The following is a 21,974-nucleotide window of genomic DNA, read 5'->3' on the forward strand; positions in this document are numbered from 1 at the left end:
TGGTGCATGTGGGTAATTTGCATTGATAGTTACAGGCGGGTAGGGCTATTGATACTTAAATGCCTATCACATGGTCTGAATTGGTACCATTGCTCAATTAGAGAGTACACACTTCCTGTAATGTCCCTGTCCTGTGATGATGCTTCCGACTGCATACATTAATGAGCCCCACCCCCACTACTACTTCTGCAACTTAATTTTCAGCCAGTGCAAAATGCAAATTAAAGTCAAAATATAAGAGGAGAGGTGACGCTGCAGTCTACATTTCAGTATCTTGATCTTTGACTGTTTTGAGTGGCTCTAATCGCTTCCAATTGCTTATTTTATTGTGTATCAATATTCTTACTATATGGGCCGGTTAAACATTGCTTTAGAATTTTGCATTTGTTCTAGATTAGTAGTCCATGTTTTTACATGACAGAGCAGGCGTAGTTAAACTGCGGCTCTCCACATGTTCTCCACATGTTCTCCACATGTTTTGCCCCATATCTTCTCTGTAGGGACCATGGGAGTCCTAGACCCAAACATTTAGTGAGCCGTAGTTGGTCTGTTCTGACAAAGGCATTAGTCTGGTCCCCATTCAACATGTTGTGGGCATTGTACTTCTCACACCATGGAAACTCCAGAATAGAAAAATGTTCACATTAGATCAAAATTGAGGCATGCTGGGAAGTAAACTTTTAAGTTGTATGACGTAGTTATTGGAGATCACAGGAAGTTATGGTAATACAGATACCGCCAGCTCCCTGCCATGAACACGGAGGGTGCTCAAATGCTTAGCTAAAATGGCAACATGTAAAGGAGTAATAGTGTAGGCCTTATGGCAAAGTTGTGAGTTCACAAGGGCCACTAACTCCCTGAGCACACGTGTTGCTGTGTGCATGATGGTGCAGTGTTCATGTGAAGCATGGCGCACTGGGACCCTTCCAGTGTGCAGACTCTGGAGACTACGGAGAAGAATAATTTGGGTAATGTGCCAGGGAGGCCTTACATGGCTGTGCTTTGGAACCGGCACAACCACACATACGTTCTCGTCCCATTTAAAAATAGAGTGAGAGGCCCGCTAAAGGCCTCAAGACAGGAGAAACCTGAAGGCTCAGCGCTGGGGAAGGCCACAGAAAGCGGGGCCAGGGACCCAGAACAGAGTCTCCTTAGCAGCGGCATACGGATACCCTGCAATGAGGGCAGAGTTTAGGAACTGCACATCTGAATTTTTCAATATGCATTTGAAGTCTTGCAATCAGTATATTATTATTCTACAAGCCTTATTTCTCTACTATTTTAGCAGAATTACTAGCAAATGGGGAGAGCGGTTGGTCAAGTTACTGATGGTGTTGCAGCCTTTAACTTTGTAGTGTCCCAAATGGTGCCTTTCAAGATTAGTGTGATAAAACCTTTTTGATCGGTGCATAACATGTGAATGGTGTGCTCCACTGGCAAACAGAAGAGGGATTTGACACGTGATATAAATCCTTAGGAATTACTTATGGTAGGAATAGTGGGTTCTAAAATGCCATAGACTTAAGGTAGCCAAGGTTAGAATGTTGTGCCATTTGATGGACAATTCAGATGCAAGTGATGTATTAAGTTTATTATGTTTTGATTACTTTATTGAATCCTGCTGTTTTTGAAGAGGGTATAAAGGGGTTGAATGGGATGGGGGAGCTTTTTTGGTCTCAATTTGCCTTAGGATTGATAAGCGGTCTATATAATTGCATTTTGACATGATTCACTATATTGCCTCCTACATTTGTGTTTTCTTTTTTTATACAACATGATGCCCTGCTAGGCCATTCGTCATTTCATAAGGAGGAGTAGTGTACTATATAGAGTCAGAGATGGGAATGTGGCTTAGAAAACTCTGGGTTAACTCTCCCATGGGGTGGCAATCAATGGCTCAACCACACATTTTCTCCAAGATTTGCACCGATGGCTAACCATCAACTGTCTATTTTGTTACCAACGTTAAAGGTATAATTAGACCTTTAAAAGGGAAAACGTACTAAAGCAAGTACAGAGAGAAAGGGTATTGTTCTTCAGCAGTAGGAAACTAACCTGTTAGAAATGGATAAGTAAGATAAATTAAGTAAGCAATACACTACAGAATTGGCGAGTTGCTGTCTTGCCAGGTGAAAATCTTATTGCATAAGAGCCTTGTATTCTCAGCCGGTTGTTGCATGATAACTAGGCTAGATTTGTATTGGTAGAGGTTGAACTCTCCATGTGTCTTTCATAAAAAGCATGAGTAAGTATATAGAGGGGTCTTTCAATACTGTGTTACACAAAAAATTGGATATGTCAAATAGTCAGCAATGTGGTCATGCATAAGTAACTAAAGAGCTGTTATAAACTATATTTAGGGAACTTGTCATCTGTGATGAATATGGAGACTTTATCCCTCTTCCCTAGAGCCACCCCCTTTAAGGCTAAGGAAATGAGCCCGCTGAGCAAAACCCTCCCTAGGGGTTTGGGAAAGCAGGACCTCACTGGGCGTGACTCCCCTTTAAGGGACACGGACTCCTTCCCATATGCAACTCCCTGTACCTAAGGTATTATCTGCCTACATGGGAGTAAGAAATACTCAGAATACTTCTGTTTTTGGCTCAAGGTAATCCTGAAATTCCCACATGCTTGACAGCCTATGTTTAACAATACGCCTTGAATGGAGGAGGATAAACCCAGCGCAGAATAGAGACTCAGAAGTGAGTATGTCAGCAAGGGGCAGAGCCGCACAGATCAGTGGAGCCGGCAGCAGCACGGAAGGACTCCGATTCCCAAGGCAAATGCCGTCTGCCAGGCAAGGAAGCGCACCGGTCCCGAGAGGCAGCGAGCGAAAGCTGAGCGGAACGCAAAGACCGCTAGCATCCAGTGCATAGAGCAGCAAGCCATTGAGAACGCTGCTGCTGCTTACGAGACTGACCCTCACTGGAACAAGCACCGCAGCACAGCAGGTACGCAGGTTGCCCAGGTCGGAAGGAAGAGGACCTATGATCATGAAATGACCACATTCAGATCCCAAGATGACAAATACTATTATTTAATTCCTGGTTACGTGCATCATGCCCCAGTGTGCACGGAGGAACAGCCAAATGACATACAAACACAAAGTAGACAGGTATAGGCGCCAGGTATCAGGTAGTGTAGTTATTAATCCTAGTCCTTTGAGTTTTATTATTATTTATTTTAAATCAATTAGCTTACCAAAAAACACCATCTCTTAATAGTTTATTTTTGGTCCCCTTCATACTCTTGCATGTGTTTGATATCGGTCGCATACACACAAATAGTAAATCTATTGGTGACAAGTCCGTCCTCTGGGATTTCTGGATGCATTTTCATGGGCCTACACACCAGGAACTTTGCTTGTGTGTTTGGAGGTGTGCCAACCACAGAGCTTTCGAACAAGCAGTCATCAGGTGGGACCCCTGGCAAATGATGCATGGAGCTGCTGTGAAGCACAATGACATTGTGAATGAGAGGGATGGGAGGGACGATCACGAAGCAGTCTAGGGCAGTGCTCAGAGCATGGCCACGAGTGAAGCGGGGTGACAGCAGCTGCTGGGACTGGTGCTTAAAGCACTTATGCCCTTGTCTGTTAACCCATGCCATATCTCTTCTAGCGTTCAGTCACATTTAATTAAAACAGCTTAGTCCTCTGTGCTTTTTGTTGCCCCAGAATCTGCAGAGACGGCTGCTTTATCAGGAGAAGTGTAGTGATCCACAGTGTATCTTGCAGGAACTTATACAAGGCATGAAGGATCAGTCCCTCTTTCACAAATCATCATACAACAGATCAAATGGAATTTGTTGAGCTGAAATTAATTTATAATGTATAAACCTTTTCCTCAAAGTGATTTAATAAAATCTTACTGACTTCCAGGTCATGTGTTTTTGATTGGGTTATGGTATTTTTTACAAAGAATTGTTATTTGAATTAACAAGTCTGCATTCTACACCGGCTTAATTATTGCTCAGTTGAAGAAGCCCATGCTCACACTGTTAACAGGAACTATAGTCAGGAGAGGAGAATAGGTCCTAGTTCCCCAGTTTGTGGCGTGCTAAATTCTGCCTAGCATTAAAATCAGTACACGGAGCGAGTCTGAGAAATATATGGCTCTTTCCCTGCTGGTATAATGGCAAATATGACAAGCATGAACTCCCACCTGATATCTCCAGCAGCGATGAAAACTGGCTCTTTGCTCTCCTGGCTGGTGATGCTGTCAACTGAAAACTGTGAAATGTTGTCACAGCTGTTGGTGTGGATCTCTGGGAGCTGCAAGAAAATAGTGTTGTTGAGTCTGACATTGCAATTTAGCAGCAAGGCTTTGTAGTGACAATTGCAACCCTGGAAGGATGAATGACCCTTCCCCATTGGTCAATTTGCAGGCTATATAAGAGCCGGTATAGGCTCAGTTTTCGTATAGCCCAGAGTTTTTCATATAGCCCGCAAATTTGACCTTTGCTTTTGTTTTGCTCAGAAAGTCTAGCACCAACAGTGGCTCACCCCCCTCTAGTGGCCTTCTTTAAAATGATCTTTGCCTACAAATACCATCAGTTTTGTTTAAATTATATTTATTGTGTGCCAACATAAAAGTCAATCCTTACGTTCTCACAAAACGTACTGCAGCCAGGTTCGAATTAAAAGATTCTTCTTTATTATTTTACAAATGTTAAAAGTCCGTGTGGAAACCTCCAGCTCTCGCCCAGCCAAAAAGGAAAATCCCACGACGATGACGCGTTTCGCTACGACTTGTAGCTTGGTCACTTGAGTTACAGCCCAAACAGACACCGTATTTAAACCTTTCACACTCTGATTAGTAGTCAGAATAGAAATAGGACTACAATCGTTTACACAGTGCAATATTCTTGCATCCCCAGACCGCCCGCCATTTTGGAGTGGTTTCTTTACAAAGCATGACATTTAAACTAAACAGGAGAACAGACTAAAGGCTCACCCATTCAGATATGTGCATATACCCAATGTTTTTATAAAAACAGTTCCCGTTTTAGTGACATTTCAATGCCATCGGATGCTGCATGTACATAATTGGAACTCCAACCAATTAAATGTCCCAATCGTTATATAAAGTTACAGCGTCCTGAACTGCAGAGGAATGCTGGTGTGTCTCATCTGAAAGATGTATAACTTTGCCACATATATGTATTCCATTCGGTCCATACTATTTTTTTTTTTTTTTTTTTGAACACCATAACTTTCTTGGTGTTGTGAAAACATGGCCAAACGCTCCAACCACAAGGCTGTCAGGAGTATACTGCACTGATTATCCCTAATAAGGGTGAAACCAGGTATGTAGTTGTCCTGACAGCCTTGCAAAATGTCTGTCTTGGGTCAATTAAGACATGTATAAAATAGCACTGCCGTCAAAGAATTTCCTGGAGAAAAAGTTTTGCAGTTCAGTCAATTTGCATACCAACAATGCCTTGCTGTTGTGGCTCAGAACTGGAGGTGAACTTCCAGAGATGGCTACTAGGTAGTGTTGTGGAATGTGAGACCTGGCTCACAAGAACTTTCCTACTTTCACATTTCAGGTGAAAGCTTTTTTTTTTTTCCCAAACCTTTTTAAACCCACCATGACATATATATGAGATACATTACTCACCGTAATCGTATTTCTGATGCTTGTATCTGCTTAGATTCACATGCTGTGCATAGGCCGACATCTAGTGGAAGCTGCAGTGTATTACAGTTTGTTTGTCGAAACTCGAAAAAATGGGCGTCGAGCTAGGGCGTGCCAGTAATACTACCCCTAGTGTGACGTCCACTGTACCCATGATCCCTCACGCATGTAGGACCCTCAGATTATATTTTTTCCTGACATGAGGTAGCATGAGGAGTAGCGCGAGTAGAGAGTATCCAAGCAGATAGATAAGACTACAAGCATCCATGCGCCTTCTCTCAGAAGGGAGGAAGTGGGCGCATGTGAATCTAAGCAGATACAAGCATCAGAAATACGATTACAGTGAGTAATGTATCTCTTCTGAGGCTTGTGGAATCTGCTGAGATCACATGCTGTGCATAGATTAGCAAGCAGTGTTAGAAGAAGGAGGTGGGATGTGAGAAGGGTCATGAGCGAACAAATGTCTTATAACCGATTGTCCCACTTGAGTATCTGCCTTGGAATGAGTGCCAATGCAGTAGTGCTGAGTAAAGGTGTTAATAGAGCTCCATGTAGCTGCTTTGCAAATGGTGTCAAACGGTACATTTGCAATGAAAGCCAGAGTGGCCCTGGTGTCTCTTGTAGAGTGGGCCCTTGGCGTAAAAGGCATAGTTTAACTTGAAAGGGAGTAGCACAGTTGGATACATTGGGCTATCCATTTGAGATGGCACCTTTAGAGACGCGATCTCCTTCTCTGCCTGTAGCTACGGAGACGAATAGTTGATCTGTCTTTTTTAGCGGCCTGGTCTTGTCTACGTAGTAGAGGACCGCTCTTCGCACATCTAAAGTGTGTAGTTTCACCTCAGCAGAGCTTTTGGGTTCTTGCAAGAAGGCCGGTAGCTAAATGAACTGGTTAACATGGAATTTCGAGATGAGTTTAGGTGAGAACCTAGGGTGAGTTCGTAAAACTAGTTTATCCTTATGAACAGTAAAGAAAGGATCCTGCACTGACAGAGCCTGAATTTCGCGGACCCTTCTTATGGATGTAATGGCTACTAAGAAGGCAGTTTCATAAGTCAGGTGTTTGAGACTAGCTTTCTGAATGGGTTCAAAGGGGGAGGGTGGAGCCTCTTTACCCCTTCCATAAAAGCCTTAACCACCGGTACTTTCCACCACAACACCTTGTTATGGGAGGTGGTGTAGGCCGACAGCGCCACCAGGTGTACCTTGAGTGAATTCAATACCAACCCTGTGTCCGGCAGGTGGAGCATGTAGGTGGCAATATTGGAAGGAGTGCAATCAACTGGGCTGATTTGTTTATTCTGGCAGCAAATAACAAATCTTTTCCATTTATCAAAGTAACAGTGTCTTGTGTTGGGTTTCCCTGATTCTTTAAGGATATCCATGCATCTTTGTGGTAGATTGAGATGCCCAAACTATGACTTCAGGAGACATGCTGCCAAGTTCATGGTGTTGAGGATGCACTGTTTGACCTTGGTGCTGGGACAGTAGGTTGTGCCAGCACAGGAGTTTGATGGGTTCACACACAGCCAATCTGTGCAGGTGTGGGAACCACGGTTGTCTCGTCCACATGGGAGCAACTAGGATGAGCGTCATCGACTCTCTGTGCATCTTGTTGACCACCTTCCTCATCAGGGGAGTTGGTGGAAAAGCGTAGGCAAACATCCCTGACCAGTTCATCCATAGAGCGTTCCCCTTGGAGCCTGGCTGGGGGACCCTGGACGCGAAGTCTGGGCATTGCCGGTTGTCACTTGTGGCGAACAGGTCTATAGTGGGGAAAGCCCACCGTGAGAAGAGGTCTTCTACAACTTCTTCGTGTAGACACCATTCGTGTTCTTCCAGGAGTTGGTTTCTGCGCAAAGCATCTGTTAGTGAATTGAGATCCCCTGGAACATATTGTGATGACAGGTAAATGTTGCGTCTGAGTGCCCATATCCACATTTTTTGGGCAAGCTTGGACAGATTTTGCGACCGAGTACCCCCGTTTGTTTATGTAAAACATTGCTGTCGTGCTGTCCGTTAGGATCTGTACTGTCAGGTTTGATAGGTGGAGTTCGAATGCTTGAAGCGCTCTGAAGACTGCCAGGAGTTCTAGCAGGTTGATGTGATTCTTGGCCACTGTGTGAGACAAGAGGCCCTGCGCTGTGTGGTGAAGGAGGTGTGCTCCCCATCCTGAGAGGGACGCGTCTGTAGTGACTACAGCCTGTATTTCCAGATCATAAAAGGGTTTCCCCCTTGAGAGATTTTCTCTTGTCCACCAGCGAAGACTTTGTACCAGTGTTGGCGAAATGACCACTAGATCGTCCCACTGACCACTTGCCTGAGACCACTGTGTTGCCTACCGTTCCTGCATGGGTCGCATGAGCAGGCGCGTGCAGGGAACCAGGTAAATACATGATGCCATCATGCCTAGCAAACACATCGCTTTGCGCACCCTTATCTGGCGACCAGGCTGATGGAGGAATTTGCAGTAGTAGATTCTGAATTGTTTCCTCCGATGGAAAGGCCAACCCCTCTTGCGTGTTTAGGACAGCTCCTAGGAACTGTTTGGAGGTTCTTGGCACCAGGCTTGATTTCTTCTCGTTGATGGAGAAACCCAATTCGAGGAGGAGGTCGATCGTTCTTTGGATGTTGGAACTGCAAATTACTGGGGTTTCCCCCCGTGATGAGCCAGTCGTCCAGGTAAGGCTACACTGGGATTGCATCCCTGCGTAGGAGTGCCGCCACCACCGCCAGTACCTTGGTGAATACCCTTGGAGCTGAGGCTATACCGAAGGGCAGCACCTTCGACTGGTAGTGCTGACTGTCCACATTGAAGCGCAAGAATCTTCTATGCGCTGGGAACATGAAAATATGAAAATAGGCATCTTTCATGTCCAATGTTGCCATGCAATCTCCCTTTTTTAGGAGGGGGATTACCTCTTGGAGCATAGTCCTGCAACATTTTTGGGGCTTGACATACTTGTTTGCAGGGCGTAAGTCTAATACTGGGCGCATTGTCAAATCTATCTTTGGCACAAGGAAGTAAGTTGAATAAATGCCCTCGTTTACCTGGTTGCCCGGGACGAGTTCTATCGCGTCCTTTGCGAGAAGATAGACGATTTCCTCGAGGAGGATCTTTTGGTGGTCCAGGGAGTGTGTTTTTTGTCTTGGAGGGTGGTTGCGGGGGCGCTCCAGCAGTTCGATGCAGTATCCCGCGGACACTGGACAGCACCCATCTGTCCAAGGTGATCACTTCCCATGCTTGGGTGAAGTTGGAAATGCGCCCCCCCTACCAGGGATGCGTGGGAAGGGACTCTGAGCAGAGCTTCACTGTTTGCTGGGAGGCGTACCGCCTCTGCCTGGGCTGCCTCTCCCTCTACCGCGGCCCCTCTTGTTACCTCTACCGTAACTTTGGGTACCTTGTTGGTTGTCACCCCACGATGTACCTTGCCCCTGTGAGTAATTGGAAGCCCTCTGGGAATTTTGTTGCGTGAGCGACGAAAATTATTATTCCCTCTTTGGTTCGTGGGTTTGTTAGTCAATTGTCCCAGGCACTTTAGGGTATCGTATTCATCCTTGGCAGTTTTGAGTGCCTCCTCACCCGTTTTGCTAAACAAGACATTCAGTTCCACCAGCATGTCGATAAGAGTAGCCTGGGTCTCGAATTTGAACCCTGACTGTCTCAGCCAAGCATCTCTTTAAGACCGTGCTCTCTGCAATGAGCCGGCCTACGTTGTCTGCTGCGTCAAAAGTCGCTTTCAGAATGCATCCGGATACTGACCTACCCTCTGACGCAATCTGGGCTAATTGGCCCTTTAGTGGTTTTGGTGCGGAGGCAATGAGGGCAGCTACGTGCTCCCAATGGTGGCAATTATAACTTGCCAGCAGCGTGGTGGAATTCGCAATTCTTGCCTGGTAAGCGGAAGGGGAAGCCATCTTCCTTCCTAGGTGAGATTAAGGGTGAGTAGGGAGGAGTCAATTCTGCGTTGGATTGACTTGAGAATTGGGATGGCTTGTGCAATGGACTTCTTGTCCCCCATGATCTCTTCTGCAAAGTCCCTCTCTTCCCGAGCCCCTTGAGTGTCTGTGAAATTGCTCTGCTGCCCTCGCTAAGACCTCATTCAGAAGTGGCCAATTATCCACAGGAGAGTCATTGACGGGTGGATCTTTGGGGATAGGTGAGTCTAGGCTATAAGCCTCTGCCTCATCCTCCTCTTCCTGGTCCTAGTCTCCGTAATAATCGACCCCTGTTTTGTCGTCCAGTACTTGTATGTCTGGATCTTCAGCATACTGATGGTAGGGTTGCACCTAGAGTGGGTCTGCAATCAGAACTTGAGCTGGCGTTTCTTCCGCGGTCTCTTACTAGGAGGCTGAGGGTCTTTGGATCCTGAGGGAGTAGAGGTGACAGGGGTATTCTGATCACTCAGAAAATAGTGTGTTTTTTTTCTTAGAAATTAGCCATAAATGACATTCTACGCATCACCCTGTCTATGTCCTCAGAACTCCACTCTCTGGAACTGAGAATGAAGACCTCCTGCTGAGGCTCCTCCTCTATTCCCATATCCTGTGGAGTGGGAGGGACAATCTTGGGCCTGGGGACAGGGTCAGGGGTTTTAGATTGGTCTTTATCTGAGGATTTATGCTTTTGGCCCTGGGGTACAGAAGTTTTTCTGATGATTTCTTCGCCGTTTTCCCCCCTCCCCCTGAGTAGAGGTATGTTTTCCTGATTTATGAGCCTTCTCGGAATCTTTCGACGCCTGGCGTCGAGTTTCGGGGGTGGTCTGGCTAGTTTCTGTAGCCTTAGTGTGTGTGCATCGAGACTCAGAAGCAGACGTGGAAATGGCTACCGGAGTCGACTTTAAGCGAGCTGCTTGGGGGTAGAGGTCGGATTCGTCTCCCGACGAGCCTACCTCTAACTTTGGGGGAGTCAGGCACTCTTGGCAATCGTGGCCGGTTGCCTTGTGTCGTGCGGCGATCTAGACCTCGAACGCCCAGAGGACACAGATTCTGTGGACCGCTCTCTATGTGCCTCCTTTTTCCGGTGACTCGACACGTGTGTCGAGTCGCGGCTGTGTTTAGTGTGCTTAGGTGCAGTAGTGTGGGTAGTGCTAGTGTTACTAGGTGTAGCCCCCATAAGTGCCCCACTGGATAATCCTCCGAGGCCAGGGACTTGCGCTTGGGTGTCTTTCGACGCCCCTGTGCCCGCGCCGTCCAAAACATCGGCGTTGCTGCCGTCACTGAAAGAACCCACCGCCTCGAGCTGCCTGGCGTAATGGGCCCCCCGTTTAGTGGAGCGGTCCTTTAGCGTTTTAGCTTTAAAGAGCTTACACGCTCTGAAAGTAGCTTCGGGGTGATCCCTAGGCAGACAGAGGTTACACGTGTTGTGTTTATCTACCCAAGGAAACTTGCGGTTGCACTTGGGCAGAATTTAAATGGAGTACTCTCCATATGTTGTCTTATGGCAGCAAGCGAGTATATATAGGAAATAACGAGTGTGTGTGTCCACCCCCATTCTCACTACTTGTAGGGCCGAGGCCAGAAGCCTTCCGAGGCCCGGACCGAGGCCAGAGGTCGGAGGCCTTCCGAGGCCAAAATCCGTCGTGCAGTCTCGACGGCTGTTCGTTCTTCGGATCGGCGTCGATCTTCAGATCTTGACGTGGAAGTTAAAGAATGGTGAATTTTAGATTCATTATGACAAAATGGCTGAAAGCCAGGGAACTCCGCAACCATGCTTCCGACAAGTATGGCGGAAAAAAACAATGTGAGGGTCCTACACACGTGAGGGATCATGGGTACAGTGGACGTCACACTGGGGATAGAATTACTGGCACGCCCTAGCTCGACGCCCATTTTTGAGTTTTGAAAAACAAAACGAATACTCTGCAGCTTCCACTAGATGTCGGCCTATGCACAGCATGTGAATCTAAGCAGATTACACAAGCCTCAGAAAAATATATATATATATATATACATACACACATACATACACAAAAGTCCAAATTTGTGTTTGTGGCTTTGCGTATGTTCCCTCTACAATTCCGCACCGTTTCACCAATTTGCATCAGATGTTCCACAGCCACCTGTTAGGACCCTCCGGACATTAATGGCCAGATGACTTTTGGACACCCCACCCCTTTCCCCGGGTTTGTGGCTTTGCATATGTTCGGTATACAATTCCACACAGTTTCACCAACCTGCACCAAATGTTGCAAAGTCACCTGTTTAGTCCTCTGCAGACATTACTGGCTGTATGAAATTTGGACACCACACTCCTTTCCCCGGATTTCAGCAAAAGTCAACATTTGTTTGTGGGTTTGTGGCTTGGCAAAGCTTTGTTCCTTATAAAATTCCACACTGTTTCACCAATCTTCACCAAATTTTGCAGTTGCCTGTACCTATGAGGGAATGAAAGCCTGGGCAACGCTGGGTATAACAGCTAGTTGGCTATAAACATGATATTTTTGTCATGTTACTTTTCATGCATTTTGTAAACTTATATTCCACATGGAATATTGAAGTCCCCCCAAAAAAACTATTGTAAATAAAATGGATATTTTCAAATGAACTCTCGCTCTTTGGCCATGGGTTTTAATAGCTTTTGTTAGGTTATTTATCATGTATTTTCTTTTTTATTTATTTTAATATTGCACATGGAATATTTAAGTTCCCCCAAAAAAGATCATTTAAAAAATATTTTTACATAAACACTTTTTGTGTTTGGCCATGGGTTCCAATAGCTTTACAGATCTTGCACTCGGGCTGTACCTTCGTTATGGGCCCTCACACATCAGTGCCCAAAACTCCCGGTACGGCTCTCGTGCAAGGTGTATAAAGCTATATCAGAGCAGACGTCTAGCTTAAAAGTACCTATCCTCACATGTGAAAGGTTCAGAGGAAGGTGGGTTTCTGGGAGTGCTCGAAAGCATTAAAATAGCCCTGGTTGAAGGTTCACCCGTTACTTCACTGTCTAATTCCATCTCCACTTATAGCAACCAAGTAGCCCAATATGAGAATCAATTGCACAGTTTTTTTCTGATATTGAACCTAATCTTTGCTCCAGTAATTCACTTTGACCAGTGTCTACAAACCATGCTGCACAGGATTCAAAGCTAAAACACCACCACCACAACAACTCGCATGGGCCCAGGGCACCCAAGTGGCCTTACCACTCTGCTCTCAGGAAGCTCCAAAAACTCAAAAAGGATTGGGTGTCTGTGGTCCACCTAAACCAGATTATCATCTGCCGATTTCCCTTAACCTCTCTTCTGAGCTTTACAACAACCAACAGTCTTGCTCCTAGCAAATCCCTGAGCTCCAAAATGATGAGCTTACCACAGCTCATACATTTCCAAACACACAAGACGGTTACACATGAACACCTCTCCAGTGCAAGGGGTATATGTCTCCACATACACCTTGCTTCTTTCATCATTGTACTTTTTATTTTCTTCTCTACCCTCACCCCAGCTCAATAAGCTTTCCAGAGGGATTACTTTCTGATGCACGAATCTCCTACACAGGGCTTGGACACATGGATCTAGTCTCACCTCCACCTGCAGCTCTCCGATATCATCCACAGACCAGGCCTCGTCATCGTTATCATAGTTGGGAACAGTGGTAAAGCTGCTGGCCCTCTGCTCATGGGTTATTCCGCAATCTGGAAGGTTCTCAACCGATCGCGTGCTCCTGATGCGGTTCTCAGGGATACGGGCAGGTACGATGGAGGTTTCGAAGTTTTCACATTCAAGTACTTCAACGTACACCAGATATGGAGCCTTTGGGGAGAAAATAAAATAATATATATAAAACACACACACAAAAGTGGACGGAAACATAAGCTCAGACCATCTAAGGGGCTTTAATACCCACAAGTATACTTGCAAATGTTAACTAAACAGGTTACCCACAGCGGTTTAGTGTATCACACACATGAATGAGTGGGGGCCAATACTTCTCGGTTTGCTTTGGTGTCTCCTTTTGACACTCATTCACCAGCGCACCTAGTGCCACATCAACCCTGCAACTTCTCATGTAAAAAACAACGCACATTTTTTTAATTTAGGTTCACTGTGCAGCAAGCACAAGCAGGGAGTTTGGTAAGAAGTGGCATATGCAGAGAACACCACTAGCTTACGGGTGGAAAGGGTGGGTTACCTTTGCAAAACCAGAGGAATTCCAAAAGGAAACTGAAAGGGTTTGGAAGGCTGCTGGGTGAGCAGGCAAAGGAAAGTTGGATCATTCAGGAACTTACAGATTGACACCAACCCTGACTTTTGTCCAGATGGCCACCCAGCCAACCTGGCTGTAGATACAACATTCATAGGAATTTGGGGATCCTTATGCAGCAAAGAAATGGCCACATACTGAGGGATGTGTGAAGTAGGAGGGAACAGTTGATAACCTGATGACTTATTGGAATATATTCTCTGACAATACAGTTGCTGAATGTGTTACACAGGTTATGACATGCTTGATGCTGGTCTATAGCTTTATGCTACAGTAAGGCCACCTCTCTCAGCACGAGGGCGAGCAGCAGGGAGGGGATTTGTGAGGTTGCAGCCCGACAACGTAAGCACCAGTGTGCTCAATGCTCTGCATGGAGAGCCCTGTATGCCCATTACAAGCCAGTTTGATAGTAGAAATAATGTTACTTCCATTTTAGAGTCGATTGCAGTATGTAGGTTCCATGAAGAGAATATAGCCAAGAGACTACTTGCTGGGCCTTGCCAGCACACCTTTATATGATTCCAGGGGGTGTTGTTGAGTCTGGGTCCCTCGTATGCAATTTCTGGCCTCCACTGTGATTCTTCTCCATATATACACCACTCCCCTTTTAAACCACTTCCGTGAACTGCAGTTAGCTAGTTAGGTGTAACAGGTAACTTTCAGGAAACAGCTCAGTTTATAGGATAACAATCTGTACAGCATTGACCTGGACCTACAAAATTGTTGGAGGGTGTGGGAGGAAGAGGGTAGTAAAAGTAAAGAGGTGAGGGGGTCAAACATATGTATATCAAACTTGCCCACCATTAGAAATATAAGTTGACCCCTGGGAGTGGATTTGGTACAATAAACTGAAGATCGTTAACTCCTGTGTTAATACTTGGTGTGAAGTGAACATCGGTGGCTTTGTCATATTGACATGAGATCTGAATGCCCCTTGCATTAAGTTTGCCTCCGATTCTTCCATTAAGTGTCTCCCCCCCCCCCCCCCCCCCCCCCAAGTATAAAGAATGAAAGGAACGTGTGTGATTGGAAATGGCTAGTGTGTTTGGAGGGATTGGGCCTTAGTATGATAAACTGGGTATCTTTATACAAACCTCTGAGACATCATACTTGGCATAACGGAAATTCCAGTTCTACTATTGATTGCCTTTTCGTGGATGAAGGCCTGTTGGGGTATTGTACTACTCTGCTTATTACCAACACCACCTTGAGTGATCACTCCTTTATGAGTTTGGAAATCAACTGGCAATGGGGTAAGCAATTTCCGGCCGGTCCACGGAATATTTAGGTCAATGGGGTCTGTAAATGTATTTCTTGGAATACGAAGAGAGTTAGAGTAGCAAATCAGGAATTTGAGGAATGGCGTGGTAGGTCTACTGGGTATTGTAAAGCAAGTACACTCACGGGGGAGTGTTTCAATAATGTATTATCGAAAGTCTTCAGGTCTAGTCGCCCATATTGTAAGGGGCCAAGAATCTCACCTCCATAAATTTGATTTTGATCTTGATTTAGAATTTGCCCAGCGTAAAAAGAGGGTTAGAGCCAAAATCAAGACTACGAAGGTCTTGTATGGTGGGGACAAATGCAGGATAGTACAAACTATAAGGAAAATATGACTAAAGTATAGAAATTGGGCTAGGGGTAGAAGAGCTCAACTAGTCCAGACCGAGAGTGAAAACATGTTGAAAGCCCTGGGTTCCAATAACTCCTCAGTGTTTTGGCGTCTAATTAATGGCATTTCCTCGTCATTGGCCACAACTCAAATAAATGTTGAGGAATCTGAATGGTTTGCGTATTTTGAAATTTGTTTCTCCCAAAAAGTTTCTAAAACAAATTTAGATTTCAAAAATAGTTTGCACGAATGGCCGCTTGTGGTTGATGAAGACACTATATTGGAAATTATTGAAAAGATCAGTACATCTCAGGCTCCTGAACCAAATGAGCTGTCCAATGTGGTCATTTGCAGCAATTCTTTGTTATGGTGCAGTATTTTGACCTATCTTTTTAAGAATGTGGTTGAGGGATTCCAAGATGGCCGCCGACACCAGGTAGACGTGTGTCGACGGCGCTCCTGTCCCTTTAATCTATCAAAGCGGTTCCACCACCCCTTCCGTGTTGAAGAGCGGAGAGCTTTGGCGGTCTGCACATCCCCGCGCTTGGGAGCGGCAGTGGATGAGACAGCGGCTGGCAAAAGGCAAACGTTGGAGGCCTGTGGGCATGAGGGGGCCTGTGGATAAAGGCGGGACCGGATCGGAGTCCCCGCTCCCATTCCCCCCAGGCAGAGAGGAAGGAGCTGAGCGGTACCGGGAGGGCGGTCGCAGCCTCCGCTGTATTGGGAGCCACCTCGTCGACCAACAGGCGAGGGTACCGGCGTGTGTCTACACCCCCCGGGAGCTGCGGCGGTCGGACCCGACTGGGAGGAGGAGGAGAAACGGCAGACGGCCCCGGTGTGGGGGGCGGCCCTTGGGAGTGATTCGGTGGGACTGCCGCCCCAGTCTGCGGGGCCTCGAATCTTGGCGTCGCCCAGCAGCAGAGCATCGGGCGGGCGCCGACCCCGGATCGGGCCGGGAGGGGCACCCCCGGCGCCCTCGCCGAGGCTGTGGAGCAGCCTGATTCAGCGGCAGCTGGGGGCTCGGAGGCAGGGGCCCACGGCGTGGAGGGCGGGCCCAGCAGCGGAAAGGTCCGGCAGTGGAAAGGCGGCAGCAGCCGCAAAGGACAGTAAGCGGTGGGGGAGCGGGGCCTGGATTGCATTGGCCCCGGGGGGGGGCCTTTGGTCCAGTGGAGTTGCCGAGGGGGAGGGGACACTTCTCTGGGCGCAGAGGGCCCCGCTGCCGCTGCCATCGTTTGGGTGCCGGGGTGTCCGGGACCGACGCCTGCTCCCCCCCCGGCGTGGTGCGGAGCCCGGCCATACGCTGAGGCACCGGTGTGCCCAGGTCTGACACTTGCTCCCCCAAGTGTTATACGGAGCCCAGCTCTGCGCCGAGGTGCTGTAGCGTCCAGGACTGACACCGGCTCCCCCCGCCCCGGTATAATACGGACCCCGGCCACACGCTGAGGCACTGGCGTGCCCAGGTCTAACGTCTGCTTCCCCCAGCATATTACGGAGCCCGGCTACGCGCCGAGGCGCTGGAGTGTTCAGGACTGATACCTGCTCCCCCCAGCATAATAAGGAGCCCGGCCACACACGTCAGGCGAGCACAGCACAGATTCACGCACCCCTGCTGACTGGGAGGACGCACCTCCATTAGACCCAAAAGGAGTACCAAGAACTGCAGTAATAGGGGGCTGTGACCTAGCCTGGTCAGTAACACCTTCTTGGGGAGGCGCAAACAGGGCCCTTGTCCCGCAACTATGGTGACCAAATAAAAAAGCAAGGGGAACAAAAGTAGACAGTGCCAGGGGGGATGCCCCCAGCCCCATCATAGCCCTGTGGGCAAACAAAGATGCAGCTGAGGAACGCATGGCCACACAGGGGGGAAGCATGGAGCAGGAGCATACTGAGACCTCGGAAGCGTCAGGATCTGCGCGGGGAGCTGCTCTCACTTCAAGCTTGGGGAAAACCTTCCAAGAACAATTTCAACTATCGCGGTCGGACATCAATCAGGCAATGGCGGAAATCTAACAGGAAGTGAGTCAGCTGGGGGAGAGAACGGACATAGTGGAAAAAGGCCTGCAGGAGGTAGGCAGGGAGGCTATGGAGAACAGCGAAGCAATCGAGAGGCTTGACACGGCAACGCGGAACTTGGAAATTAGAATGGAAGATATGGAAAACAGGTCTCGAAGGATCAACATCAGGGTGAAATTTCTGCCGGAGACGATACAAGACAGGGACCTGAAGGAGACGGTTCAAGGGATATATGCAGAGCTGCTGGGGGAGCCCTCACCTGATCGGATCAAGCTAGACAGGGTCCACAGGTTGGGATTCCTCAACAAGAACCCTAAGTCCAGGCCGTGGGACGTATTAGCCGCATTCACAAGATCTGCTCAAAAAGAAGCAGTTCTCAGGGCCGCTAGACAAAAAGAGCCGATTACCTTTAACGACCAACGTATTGAGTTGTACCAGGACCTGGCCAGCAGCACCCTGCTCAAAAGACAATGGGGCCCACTCACCTCGAAACTTAAGGAAAAGGGGATCAGATACAAATGGACCTTCCCTTTTGGGCTCGTCTTCGAGTGGGCCGGCTCTCAGAAGCGGATAACCACGATGCAGGAGGGGGCGGACATACTCCAAATTGATCTGGATCGGGACTTGCACGAGGTCCGGAGTGCAGCGGGCCCGAGTGGCTCGCCTGAGGCGGGAGGTGGAGTGCGATCCAGGCCATGGGAATAGTCGGTGGTAAGCGAGGGGAAGAGGAGGAGACCCGCACGGCGGAGGCCCCCCGGCAAGGGGGGGAAAATGGAGCCAGCAGAGGAGGAGAGTCCCAGGGGCAAGGGTAACTGACTTGATGTCTGATTAGTCTTAGGGGGTGGTGGACAAAAAGGCTGTTTCTGATCACGAGGAGGAGAGAAGGAGCTACGAGCAAACATCATGGGATCACTAAGAGCAAGGAAGCCTAGAGGTGGAGGGGGGTGGCGGGAAGACCTGGTGTTAAGGTCCTCAGGTGGTGGGAGGGGGGTGGGGGAAGGGGGTTGGGGGGGGTTCTCAGGTGCTGCCCGAGGGGCGAATTAAAAGTGGTTCACGTACCCGGGTAACTGGATGGGTGCAAACGGGTGGATGTGAGGATTGGATGAAGGGACATGATAGGCGGGAGCAGGAGTCTACTCATAATTCAAATGAGTAACGCATAACGTCAGGGGCCTCAACACTCCGCGCAAAAGGAAAAAGCTGGAGCAATTCACGAAGCGGGGAAAAACAGACTTTCTGGGGCTGCAAGAAACACATCTGCGCCTCAAGAATCAGTGTCGCTTGAGGTTGAAAGGGTTCAACCAGGTATTTCAGGCGTCTGGTCCCACGAAAGCAGGGGGGGGGGGAGATGGGGGTGGCGCTGGCCATCAGAGGCACTGAATTCCCGCATGGAGGATACCCTAAAAGATAAAGAGGGTAGGTTTGTGCTGGTGAGAGGCAAAATCGCAGAGGAGATGTTCACAATAGGGGTTATCTATGCGCCTAACATGGGACAAGACTCCTTCCTCCGCGACATTGTGGGGAGAATAGGTGACTGGGTAAGGGGCCAGATAATTGTAATGGGTGACCTAAATATTGCATGGGACAAGGCTAAGGATAGATCAGGGGCACCTAGGAATCTGGGTGGACGGGCGGTGGCCTCGGCGGAACTAAAGGAAAAAGTGGGGAGCATGGGGTTGAGGGATGTCTGGAGGGAACTGAAAGGGGACGCGGAGGGTTACACCTTTCTTTCCGAAGTCCACGGGACACAATCTAGAATTGACTATATCTGGGTCTCGGATAACCTGGTGGGTAGAGTTAAGGAGATAGAGGTGGGGCCCATGGGAATAGCTGATCACAAAATACTGTCAATGCAGCTGGAAATGGGAGAGAGGACTATAGGAGGGCGGTGGGACATAATAAAAAATAAAAAAGTGGAGGGGGCTCTGCTCTTCATGCGGCAAAAATTCTATGCTAAGGGGAACAAGGCGAAAGGGATTGTGGGGCTGGAAATATCCGGAATATTTGCTGAGAGATCCTTTGGTAAGGGAGGAGATAGACGGCAAGATGAGAGAGTTCTTTGATAGCAATAAGGGAGGGGACACGGGAGAAGATATAAGATGGGACGCATTTAAGGCTACGATGAGGGGAGAATTAGCAGCCAAAGCACAAAGACAGAAACAGCTACAGGCCCTGGAGTCCCGGCTGGAGGCAGAGGTCGAGGAGGCGAGAGGCAGGGTGGCGGCGAATCCCAGTAGGTCTAATCAGAAGGACTATAGGAGGGCGGTGGGACAACTGGGGGTCCTTTGTACTAAAAAAGTGGAGGGGGCTCTGCTCTTCATGCGGCAAAAATTCTATGCTAAGGGGAGGCGGACGCCCTGCTGGCCCACCTCCTTCGGGGAGCTGCCTCGAAGAACACAATCACGGCGCTGAACTCAGATATGGGGGATAGGGTTACTCGAACGGAAGACGTTCGAGAAGCCATGGCTGAATTTTATGAGACCTTATATACATCACAGCACCCCTGTGACCAGGCCCAGGAGAAATTCCTGGAAGGCGTTAACTTGTGCAAACTTGAGGGGAGGCCCAGATTAGTCTTCAGCAAGACATAACGGAGGAGGAAGTGAGGGGGGTTATCCGGAAGCTACCCGCAGGTAAGGCCCCAGGCCCTGATGGGTACTCAGCGTCTTTCTACAAGACCTTTGCCGGGGTGCTGGTACCAGAGCTGACCTACCTCTTCAACTCCTTTAAAGGTAGTGGGCAAACCACTTCATCTATGAAAGAAGCTAAGATTTCCCTGCTTCTAAAGGCGGGCAAGGACCCTCTCGAGAGATCCTCCTATAGGCCAATAGTGCTCATTAATGTAGACGCAAAAATATACACTAAAATCCTAGTGAATAGGCTTGAGGGGCTTCTCCCGGATCTGATCCATCAGGACCAGGCGGGATTTGTGAAGGGGAGGCAGACTGCGGATAATATCAGAAGGGTGGCCCAACTAGTGGAAAAGGCGGAAAAGACTAGTACCCCGGCAGCGCTTCTATCCTTAGACGCTGAAAAAACATTTGACCGGATGGAATGGTCCTTCCTCTTCAAGGTTATGGAAAAAATGGGGCTGGGAGGTACTTCTCTACAGATGGCCAAGACAAACTATGAGGGCCCTCGAGCAAGGGTGGTGGTTAACGGAACCGTATCTAGATCGTTCCAATTCCAATGGGGTACAAAGCAGGGTTGTCCCTTATCGCCCCTGCTTTATGCGATCTACTTAGAGCCCCTCCTGCAGGCAATTCGGGAATCAGACGGGATACAGGGAATACCGTTTGGGGGGAAGACAGCACAAAGTGGCGGCCTTTGCAGACGATATGTTACCCGCCCTGACCAACCCCACAGGGTCGAGTAGGCAATGCAGGCTATTATTAGAGGACTTTGGGGAAGCATCTGGTCTGCGCATTAATATGTATAAGTCCGAATTGATAGATCAGACGCTGGCAAGGGAGGAGAGGGAGGAATTAAGAGAGTCAACGCCCTTCGCCTGGCGCCCGGGGGGGAATCGCGTACCGGGGGGGGGGGGGCCAGAGGGGGGGAAGAATCACTCCGGCCCTTAAAGGGTGGTATGTGGGGAACTACCCCCCTCTTTTGCAAAGAATCACAAATAATCTCCTTACGTGGCGGAATCTCTGGATTTCCTGGCTGGGGAGGCTGGAGGCAATAAAAATGGTCACCCTCCCGAGGTTGGTCTACCTCTTCCAGGCTATCCCCCAGGCAGTCCCGGACAGCTTTTTTAGAGAGCTCCAGGCGATAACAAATGAGTTTATATGGGAGGGGAAAAGGGCAAGGGTCAGCAGGCAGTTGCTTATGGCTCTGAGGAGGGGCGGCGGACTAGCACTTCCCAACTTACGTCAATATTACGAGGCGGCCAAGCTAAGGGTGATTAGGAAATGGCTTCGGGAGGGGGAGGGAAAACACTGGGTTACAATGGACAGAGCGGTCACGCAGCATGCATTGGGGGAGGTCCTGTGGCTAAAGACCATCGGCCAGGCCATATGTATCTGAGCTCTATCACCAAGTTGGTCGCGGACAACTGGGACAGACTGGTCCAACGCAAGGAAATCGCAACCTATCCATCCCCATTCACCCCTATCTTCATTAATAAAGACTTTACCTCTGGGCTGGAGGGAGGGGCATTCAGGAACTGGTGGGAGGGAGGCTGCCGGTGGATGCGAGACATGTTTATAGGAGGGGAGACCAGCACTTTTGTAGAGTGTAAAAGGGACTTTGCATTGGGGGAGGGCGAAAGGCTGAGATACTCTCAACTGAGGCATTGGCTCCTACACCCCACGAACAGGGAAGCGGCCACTAGACCGCCGACCCCTTTTGAGAAATTCTTGATGACCAATGATGGTTCGAAGGGCCTCATTTCGCAGCTTTATAAGATCCTGGATGACGCTACCCCGAGGTCGCAATGGGCATATATGGGAAGGTGGGAAAGCATTTTGGGCAGGGAAATGGAGAAGACGGAGTGGGAA

The 21,974-nt window shown here is 48.4% G+C and overlaps 1 protein-coding gene across 5 annotated transcripts in view; it reads right to left on the reverse strand.

The window, feature by feature from the left end:
- PI4KB (phosphatidylinositol 4-kinase beta) overlaps positions 1-21,974 on the reverse strand; it is an 830,203-nt gene that overhangs the window by 323,278 nt on the left and 484,951 nt on the right. For all 5 annotated transcript variants that reach the window (XM_069650266.1, XM_069650265.1, XM_069650262.1 and 2 more), the window contains 2 exons: positions 13,169-13,396; positions 4,164-4,273 (listed from right to left, as the gene is read on the reverse strand). In XM_069650266.1, coding sequence (XP_069506367.1) covers positions 4,164-4,273; positions 13,169-13,396 — 338 coding nt within the window. The remainder of the gene's footprint in view (positions 1-4,163; positions 4,274-13,168; positions 13,397-21,974) is intronic.

Source organism: Ambystoma mexicanum, chromosome 1p (genome assembly GCF_040938575.1).
Source record: "Ambystoma mexicanum isolate Mex_15411 chromosome 1p, UKY_AmexF1_1, whole genome shotgun sequence".
NCBI lineage: Eukaryota > Metazoa > Chordata > Amphibia > Caudata > Ambystomatidae > Ambystoma > Ambystoma mexicanum.